General features: G+C 33.5%; 1 protein-coding gene across 1 annotated transcript; it reads left to right on the top strand.

Annotated features, from left to right (window-relative positions):
* The first annotated feature begins 245 nt into the window (after positions 1-245).
* LOC137225197 (nuclear pore glycoprotein p62-like) lies at positions 246-1,621 on the top strand. The gene has a single exon (XM_067738843.1). The coding sequence runs from the start codon at positions 560-562 to the stop codon at positions 1,481-1,483; it is 924 nt and encodes a 307-aa protein (XP_067594944.1). The 5' UTR covers positions 246-559; the 3' UTR covers positions 1,484-1,621.
* Positions 1,622-10,749: the final 9,128 nt, after the last annotated feature.

Genomic DNA, 10,749 nt, shown 5'->3' with positions numbered 1-10,749 from the left:
TTTCCCAAACCTCATTATTTGTTGAATTACAAATTCTAGTCCACTCCTTAGTCTCTGTCTCACTACTCTCTAAGGCAGAGTAAATGTAACCAATGGAAGAAATTAACCACCAGTGTGAACTTTGAAAAAATTTAACCTAGGGTTGGGGAAATGATGAGAGATGGATACAATCATTAAATATATTAGCTTGATCAATGTCAATTAGTACTTTAGAAACAAACTTTAAAAACTGAGGGAAGCTTTTAAGCCTGGGTCTCAGCATCGCTCCGCGGAGAAGCGCCCGCTGCGCAGGCTGGCTCTTTTCGGCCGCAGAAGTTCCGGGTCCGCCTCTGCCCGCTCCGCAGTTTTAACTGCCTTCGCCTTTACTTTGCAGCCACCAGAGTTACCGCCACCACCGGTTTTCGTTTGTTCAGGAAATCAGCGGGCTCCCTCACTGTTACTTTCTTCCTGCACGTGTATTCTAGATCGGACCGCTAGTTGTCCAGCAGATCCCGAACAGCGTGGGCAGAAAGGGTTGGTTCCAGCATCTACTGTTGCTACCGCTACTAGTTCAAGCACCATGCTGTTTACCTCATTTTCAAATGTTTCTACCTCCACTGCTGCTACTGGACTCTCATTTGGTGCCCCTACAACTTTGGCTGGAATGCTTGGTGGTACAGCATTGGGATTTGGATTAAATTTCCCTGGAGCAGGTGGAGCAGCTGCTGTTGCATCTACTACAACGTCAACCATCACCACTACCACGGTCACCACCACCAGCACCAGCACCAGCACCACCAGTAGCTTTACCATGAATCTAAAACCACTGACATCAACTGGCATGAATAACACTGTTCCATTCGGCATGATTCCTAAACCTTTTACTTTGACCATTAGTGAAATCATAACTCCTGTGATGACATATGGTCAGCTGAGTGGTCTGGTAAACAAATGGAGCCTTGAGTTAGAGGATCAAGAGAAACACTTTCTTCACCAGGTCACCCAGGTCAATGCTTGGGACTATACATTGATTGAGAATGGTGAGACGATTATTGCTTTACATGGAGAAGTGCAAAAGGTGAAACAGGATCAGAAAAGGCTGGAGCAAGAATTGTATTTTATCCTGTCACAGCAGAAAGAACTAGAAGATCTCTTGACCCCTTTAGAGGAGTCTGTAAAGGACGAGAGTGGGTCTGTTTGTCTGCAGCATACAGATGAGGAGCGTGAGAGGATTTACCAGTTAGCAGAAGATGTATATGCTCGGCTGAAACGAACGGCCCAAGATCTCAAGGACATTATTGAGTACCTGAATACATTTGGAAGTCCTGCTGACACTACTGGCCCGCTCCAGCAGATCTGCAAAATTCTGAATGCTCATATGGACTTTCTACAATGGATTCATCAGACTTCAGGCATGCTGCAAAGGAATGTAGAAGAGAGAGAAGTTTTCGAGCATCGTCATTACAGGGAGCAGGAATGCAATGTCAGGATTGCTTTTGATTGAATGACCCTATCTTCAGCATGCTGTTTTTGGATTATACATTACCTACAAATTTTGATGGTGTTTGTTAGAGTAGTATTTACAGTTAATATTTAATCTTTGGTGGCAATAAAGGCTGCATGTATTTTTCCCCCACTTAAATATTGTGCTGTTGGCAATGATACTGTAGTTTGGCTTTTAGTATTAGCAACTCAAAACTATATCAGCTCTTCTGTCTAGACAGCAGCCTATTTGATGTTGACTCTGTGTGTGCAATTCATGGCTTACTCTGCTAGATTCCATATCTTACCGGCAGCACGCATTGTCCTTTTCACTCCAGCCAGATCATAAAGAAATGTTTGCCAAAAAATAGATGCCAACCAGTCTTGACTGGGTGCCTGTTAACATTCAACGTATAGTGTTAGCTACTGTAAAGTTTCTCTCGTCAAAAGAACTTACTGTCTACTTTGAGATATACTTAATGCCTGTCTGTATAAAAAAACAGTATAGACAATACAAGGAAGTGTGTTATGAAGTACAGAAAGTATGCTATAGAAATTCAGAGAAGGGAGGAAGAGTTAGGATGGATTTGGGACTTGATTTAGGTTATTTAAAAAAGGGTATGGTTCAGGCAATTGGTTTATTTTTGATGTCCAGATAATCTGGTGTTTTACTTGGTTTTAGCATATGATTTATAGTTGTGGGTTTTGTGTATTTGTTTATCTGTTTTTCAAGAAAAAGCATTGTTCTTAGCTTGGAAACAGTCTGATTTCTTGTGTTTCATGTTTTACCTAAGTCATAAATAAAGGCAAAGCTCTGAAAAATAAAAGTATAACACTAAAATAAACTACTTAAAAGTTAAAAAAAAAAAAAAAACTGAGGGAAAAAAGTAGGCTTTCACCAAAAGAACAAGCAAATAAGAACAATAAAAATAAACAGAAACAAAAACTGTAAGGGCTATGACACAAAGAGGCCAGAAAAGAAGGGCTAAACCAATTTAACACTACATGACATTTATCAGAAATAAGAGAAATTAGACATCCTTCCTTTGTAGAATTTGAAACAAAGAAATAAAATATAATGCTTTTCTGGAGGTGTTTTGTCCAGAGGGCATATCTAAATGATTTAAATACCTTGAAATCTATTTAGACTTGCTTTACGGTCAGTATATGGTTATTTTATTTTGTAAAACATCCTGTATGTTCTTGAGAAGGATGTGCCTTCTGTAGTTATTTCAGTTAGGTTAAGTCAACAAAAATTCTAACAGCAAATGAACAAGAGCTGATCACCTACAGTGGACTGAAAATTACCTTTCTATGAAGTTTTGATACCTGTAACCTGGTTGTAAGAATATAATGGGATATTATTAAAGTATTAAGGGAAAACAGCTGTGATGCAGAATTTTATATCCAACTAAAATGCTATTGAACACTGAGAATATTAAAAAAAATATTCCCAGGCACATTCAGCTTCAATTGGCTTGACATACAGAGCATATACTGAAAATATTTTTGAAAAAAGTATTCAGATAAGAAAATCAATATAGACAGCATGTCAAGAGATATAGGATGTACAAATCCTAGAATATCTTAATAAAATATATTGTTAAGTCAGTTTTTAAAAATAAATGTTTTATTGTTTCACATGCATAGAAAAATATTCACAAATCATAAATATATATCATAATGAATAGCACATAATACACATTTCAATGGATATCACAAAATATAAAGAAAAATAGGCTAGAATTTTACAATAAACATAAGTAACAACAACATAGGTCAGGATTACATTACTAGAAACCCAGAATCCCTCTCAACTCCTTCCTAGGATAATTTCCTCCTAACCTTTTCCAGATAACTAATATCTTCATTTTCAAAAATTTCTTCATAATGCTTTCTAGGTTACTGTTTTGAGCTCTGTACTCTATTTAGTAGATTAATTCCTGGATAATTGATTCTGATATTAATATTAGTGGAATCATTTTTTCAAATTTTATATTTTGGTAAATGGAAATACAATTATAGCTAACTATAGTAGCTAACTACCTTGTAAATGTATTTATATACTAAAATAGTTTATCTGTAGATTATTTAAGATTTTCTATGAAAAATAGTTTCATTTCTTCCTTTCAAGTTCTTTCATCTTTTTTTTCTCCTTGCCTTTTTCACTATTTATATTGTCAGGTAAAATGTTGAACAAAATTAATAGAAGGTATAATTTTCTTGTTCCCAGTATCAAGAGGGAAATATCCAGTATGTCACCATTACAAAAGATGTTTGTTACAGCCATTTTGGAGATAGCCTTTAATAAATTAGGGATTTCTTTCCACATTCATAGTTTTGGTAATAGTTTTGGTAATGATTTTTCTACTTTATACTATTAAGGTGATAAATTGTGTTTCAAAAATTTGGATATGAAAACATATTCATTTCTTTAGCAAATGCAAAAATGCTGATGGTTTATATATTGCTGGATTTGATGTATAATATTTAATTTAGAATTTTTCCATCTGTGTTCATAAGAGCGATTGACCTATAATTATCTTTTCTTATACCATCTTTCTCAGGTTTCCAAATTAATGTTATGCTAGATTCATAAAACAAACTGGGAACTATTTCCTTTTTATCTGTGGAAATATGTGTGTAAGGTTGGTTTTATTTCCTTTGTAAATGTTTTGAAGAATTCTCCATTGAAACTATGGGACCTACAATTTTTGCATGTGTGTGACAAAGTTATTTGTTACAGATTTTTTTTTTCAGTAGGTGTAGGGATACTTTAATTTTTATGTCTTCTCATGTCAGTTTTGGTAAATGGTAATTTTCAAAGATTTTTTTCCATTTAGTTTAAATTGCCAAATATATTTGCATAAAGTATCTCAAATCTTATGAATTTCTTTATTCTGTAGGATCTGTCATTACATTGTGTTTTATAATTACTGCACATTCTTCTGTCCTCTCCCTCCTTCTCTCCCTTCTCTCCCCACCCCAAGTTTTGCAGATTAGTGATTTTACTTTTCTTTACAAGGGGACAACTTTAAAAAAAACCTTCTTTACTCTGTGATTCATAATGTACCCATTTCTGTTAACATCTTAATTTTTTATATGGTTTCTAATTTCATTTGATTTGGTTTACTGTTTGGTTTCTAGCTTCTTTATGTTAAATGTTTTAGGCTTATTCTGTTTTAAGCTGTTGATTCAGGTACCTAGATTATTGAATTTAGCTTTTCTTTTTCCTTTTTAATATATACCATTAAGGTTATAAATTTTCTTGTGTTTTCAATATGTCATATGTTCTTCTTCATTCATTTAAAATATTTTCTAATCTTCATTGAGATTTATGTTGTGATTTATGGATTAGTTAGGAATAGGTTGCCTGACTTTAAAACACTGAGGGATTTTTAAGTTGTCATGTAGTTGATTTCTAACTTAATTCAACTAGTGTCAAAAAATGTATTATTTCAATCCTTTAAATTTGTCAAGACTTGCGTTATGGAACAGCATATGTTGCATTTGAATAAATATTAAATCTGTACATCAAAAGAATACAGTATGAATTATTGAGTGCAATGGTTTATATGTGTTAATTAGGCCAAAATTTTTAATAGAGATAGTTAAATCTTCTAAATTCTTACTGATGATTTTTTTCTATTTCTTCCAATAGTTAACATGGTAAAATTTGTAATATGATTATGGATTCATATATTTCTCCCATTATTACATGCATACAAATTTAAAAGTGCCATGTCTTCCTGGTATACTTCTCATTTAACATTATGAAAAGTATGTCATTATCCCTAGTACTCATTGAGGCCATAAAATTTATTTTCTCTTATAGTAGTATAGCTACACCAGCTTTCTTTTGGTTGTGTTAGCATGATAAAGCATTTTTCATCTTTTTTATTCAGGCTTTCTATATCCTTTTTTTTTTTTTTTTTGTAAAAACCACTTAAAAGACTTTAAAATTTATTTTTGAAATTTTCCTTAATTGGAGTATTAAAATCATTTATATCTAGCTAAAGATACTTAGATTTTAATCTACCATCTTACTATTTTTTCCATGTTATGTTTCCTTTGTTCTTTCTTGACGTCATTTTAATTAAGCATTTTTATTCTTCCATTTGCTCCTTTATTATCTTATTAGTTTTAGTATCTTATGATTTTACCCTGGATATTACAATGATTCCTTGACTTAAGGTCTAATATAAAATAACACTTTAATCACTTTTCTTAAAGTATAAATATCTTAGAATACTTTTGACATATTTTATTAGGTAGTTTTTGTCAATTTTTATTTAAAATTTTACATTACAGCATTTTTTTGTTTACATGGTCAATATTCATTTATATTTATCCACGTATTTTATTCTTTCCTTACATGACATTTGTTTCTGAATTTCTATGTATACATACCTGGAATAATTTTTCTTGTGCCTGAAGAATAGCATTATTTCCCTTAGTTTAGTATTTATATCTGATGTAGGCAATTCCTCATTTGTTTTGTTTTTCTGAAATGGCTTCATTTTTTTCCCTTATATCAAAGGACATTTCAATTGTGTGTAGAATTCTAGTTGGCAGTTGACTTCCATTTGAGAAGTCATCTCTACGTCATATTGTCACTCCTTTATAAGTAATGTGTCTTTTTTCTAGAACTACTTTTAAAATAGTCTCTTTGTCATTAACTATGTTTTCTTTAGTTTTAAATTAGGAGCTATATGGTTATCTCTATATTTGTCCTGCTTCATTGCAGTACTTCCTGAATCTGTGACTTAGAATTTTCCAAAGTGATGAAAAATTTTAAGCTTTTACTTATTTAAATGTGACTTTTGTTCATTACATCTCTTATCTCCTTCTGGAATTCTGCTTACTAGTTAATTCTGGTTAACTCTAAACATATGTTATGCATATAAGTGCTCTTTGGCCCACCTTTTTAGTTCTTAATTTTGATTACTATTTTATGCTTAGAATTTCCTTAAATTTCTTTATTGGATCACAAGTATTTAAAGTCTAAGTCTGATGACCCTAGTATTTGGATCTGGGCTTGTTCCTATTGTCAATATTTTTTCTTTAGTTTTTAGTCAAACTCATCTTTTAGTATTTTATTTTATAGACATATATACATATACATTTAAATGATGCTCATTGCCTATGAAGATTCTTATGATAAGTTAAAAAAAATCTGGTTTGCATTACCACTTTCCACAGAAGACTAATTTTGTTTTTGGGGGGTGGCCTAAGAGCTGTGCAGATCACTTCCAAGCAAGCAGCAATTAAACTGGTTTGCGGTTAGGCTGCAATTCTTGTGAATGGTAACCTATTTCATTTCCATCCTTGCTCTTGGGCCTTTGAGGTTTCAGATGAAAGTCTTGGGTGCTTAAAAGGGGCCTCACTTGTAGTGTCTTTACCCATGTTTTTTATTCCCCTCAGCCCTGTAAGACTATTAATATTTCTGCTTAGCTTCTCAGCCTAGCAATAGACATTTACAGATGGGAAAATCTTTCAAGGGTCAAAGGATTATCAACAGTGCTCTTTCTGTTCTGAAGTGCACTTTTCTTCAGTATTTTGGCCCTGTAATATTTAATGGTTTGGTGTCTTTTTGACACTTTAATTCATATTTTTTATATGTTTTTCTCAAAGGGGGAGTTGAATCCAGAGTTAGTTTATTATTGTTTAGAGAAAAAAAACAAGGACAACCAAAATAGAGGATATAAATTTAAACAAAACAGAATGGAAAATTTAAACAAAACAGAATGGAAATTACAGAAGTGCTAGGATTTTCATCCAGTAGATTAAGGAAACTTTCCTGAAAGAAATCTTGTAGAACCATGAAAGACAAAAATGGAGTTACATTGAATGACATCACCAAGATTGGTTTTGTTCATTCAAAAAAATTGGATCATTGCTCTATAATTGTCATCAATTTTAATTTTCTGAGTTCTTTTTATTTTTTTTATGTAGAAATGTAAGCATCTGAGATGTACCCAAGATAGCAGAGAATTAGCAACGGTACTGAAAAATATCAAAACATAATTTTAATATGGAATTATAACCAAGCTGTGTTATAATGCAATTGTACTTCTGTCTTTCAAAATTGGTTATGGTTAAACTCCAATCTGTCAATAAGTAGAAACTAAATAGAAACTAAATAAATGGGAATTTAAAAATTATAATATGTGGTAAAATTATTTGGGAAAGTTTGGCATTCAGTTGTTTTTATTTTCTGCCACTTCTGCAGGTTTCAGTGGTAACTGAGGTCATGTAACACAGAAGTATTATTTATGATAACAGACCCCTGAGAAATTGGAATTCAGCACTAAAGTAACAATGGGGGAAACTGTACTAATAATATCTTAAAGAAAATGAATAATAAACTCAAATGATGGTGCTTAAAAGAGTATTGTAAATGAAGCTATGCGAATGTGTGTTTACCTTTCATTGTATTTCATTACAAATAGAGAAATTCCACTTATAGTATTGAGTGTATTGAACTTTCAGGTTCAAAAGGCTGGAGTTTCTTTTCCTTCTGTAGGTGGGAATTCAAGCATTACTAAATAAGAGAATATCAGGACCTTTACATTCTGTATCACTTCCAAGGTAGCTGGGCAAATGGTAAAAAAAAAAAAAAAAAAAAATTGTCATAATTTCCTGATTTTTTCATAAGTTTTTACTCAGATTACTAACTGTAATCAGCATATATATGTATATATGTGCATACATATATGATTGCATAGTTGTTAGATTTTCAAAAAAGGAGTACATCAGAAAACTTCATGCAATAATTTGAATGTTACAACTTTTTTTTTTTTTTATCTTGCTGCTGAGTGCAGACTGTGCTGTTTCACATCTTATTACAAGACTCAGTGAATAAAACATATTTGATAGCTTGGCAATAGAAGAAAAATTTGTATTTAAATGAGGACAGAAGACATTGGGCACGAATCGATATGATTATGCCACAACTGATGACTCATAAGTAATGACACAGTCTAGTGCTCGTGAAGCAAATCTGCTGATGGTAGTGAGAGGAATACAATCAGTAAGATATGCACAGGGAAGACAGGAGCACATCCACGCGTGTGTGAGGGATTATTTAGCAGGAAGCTTCTTCCAAGTAGCGTATCTGTAGGAAACCATTTGTTGGTTTCTCAGCAAAGGTCTTTGGGGTGAAGATATTATATATCATGAAACAACAACAACAAAAGTTTGAGCCTAATGGCACTTGAAAGCATACTGGTCTTGACATACATGTGTGTACAGTTAAAAGACCAATCAAATGAATAGCCAACAGTCAGTTTTGGAAATTTTAAACTCAGATTTTTTTTATGTCCTCTTATATGTGATCGTGAGGTCACAGATTAAAAATTATGAAATTTTCAGGAAGAGCCGCTCCTACTTTTATCATACATTTTGAATGATTCAACATTGACATTGTATTATTACTGTTTTTCATCTTTCTTGAAGCTCATCACCTGTCTTGTCTAATGCTTTCCTTTTCTTCTCCTGATAATTTACATATGATTATAACAAAACACTAGCAGTCTCATAAAATTGTTTCCTTATCCTAAGAAATTCTCTGAAGGAATATATTGTTTATATCTTTATATTTTGGACTGAGTAGAATACCTTGCTTGTTATAGGTGAAACAGGGTAAATGCAGAATGACTGAAAATAAGCATATATAAAAACAGCCTCAACATGAGAAGAGACTTGGGATAGTTATAATATAGACATTCATTTTACTTTTTCCTAAAGCCAAGCTATTACTATTAGCTGGAGATTGTGTTAAATTAAGTTCCTTATAGAAGGCAAAACAAAACTAGTGGATTAAAAAAATTCTACCCCCCCCCTTTCATCCCCCCAACAAGATGTCTGGAATAGCTAGTCCCGGGCTGATCAAGGACAAGCCAAGGACATGATCAAGGACCAAGATACTTGAAATCTTCCTGTTCCAATATGTTATAGTCTTGCTTAGTCTTCATGGCTTACAAAACTTAACACTGTACTTACAGCCTAGGTAGTAAGTACACAGGACACAGGGCAAATGATGCTGGATGATATCCTTTTCTTTCCAAGGGCTTTTCTAGAAGCATCACCTAGTACCTTCTATTTTCTTTTCATTTGCCACAGCTGTGTCGAGTAGCTTCTCCACGTAGGAAATTGGGAAATGTTTTTTTCAACATATTCATACCCATCGGGCTTCTCTTAATAGATAGAAAAAAAAAAGAATTGTTTGGGGGGGACACCTGATAATGTCAGTCACAGACATTATCAACCCAAATATACTTCTCCATGAATTTCCCTGATGACAGGGAATTCTTTTTGCATGGTTGTGGGGAAGAGTGTTCTTTGATTACCTTGTCAGGGGACATTTGGCAATATCTAGAGAAATGTTTGGTTGTCAAAAATGTGGGTGGGGGTTGCACTGGAATCTAGTGGTTAGAAGCTGGGAATGCTGCTGAACATTCTGTAATACACAGGACATCCTCCAACAACAAGTAATTTCTGGCCTGAAATGTCAATAGTGTCGAGGTTGAGAAAACCTGGTCTATACCACCTGGCATTGGGATATGATCTCCCAGGGAAATGTTAAAAGAAATACAAGATGAAGAAGCAGGAGGAGTAGCAAAACTACAGCTATCACGTTCAATCACAGAACCTAATTGTCTTCAAATAATCTGAAAGATTAACTTGTCAAAAATAGAAGCAAATTTTCAGTATTTCTTCAGAAGGCAAGAAATTTGTAATGATGAATATATTAAAAATTTACAGTCATTTGAACTGTCCAAAAATAAAACATTAGGCACCTTTACAGCACTGAATGTCCTTGGAGGATATTATGGTGTCCATTTGTGAAGAATTCTTTGTATTATAAAGTTTTGAAATGTATAAGCATATTGGAGCCAGATCAACACAAAGGTCATTTCTAACTCTTTAATATAAACCACTTTTAGACAGAGAGGCTATCAGTGTGGGTCTATAGGGGCCACTAGTCTATGCACCAGATAATTTATGAACCAAGAGAAATGTGATTGAGGAATATAGTAATTGCCGTCTGCTGAGCTCTGCTGTGCCCGCTGGTGGAAGGAGAGGAGTGGCTGGTCCTACTCCCCTCTGAACTATACTATAGAACTCTACTAGTCTAGTCTCTGAAACACCCATCAAGACTGAGCTCAATTAGCACTGTGTTTCAATTAACCGTGAGAATTATATATTGAAAACAGTGTGGTAAAACGATGACCGGATCAGAAGCATTCTTTTGCCAATGAACGATTTTTCTATCCTGACCTCTTT

The sequence above is a fragment of the Pseudorca crassidens genome, chromosome 1, assembly GCF_039906515.1.
Source record: "Pseudorca crassidens isolate mPseCra1 chromosome 1, mPseCra1.hap1, whole genome shotgun sequence".
Lineage (NCBI taxonomy): Eukaryota > Metazoa > Chordata > Mammalia > Artiodactyla > Delphinidae > Pseudorca > Pseudorca crassidens.
Note: the sequence above shows the minus strand (reverse complement) of the source record. Positions and strands in the feature narration are given on the sequence as shown.

What these genes read in the sequence shown, in the direction of transcription:
- LOC137225197 (XM_067738843.1), top strand. Translation starts at nt 560, where the DNA reads ATGCTGTTTACCTCATTTTCAAATGTTTCTACCTCCACTGCTGCTACT.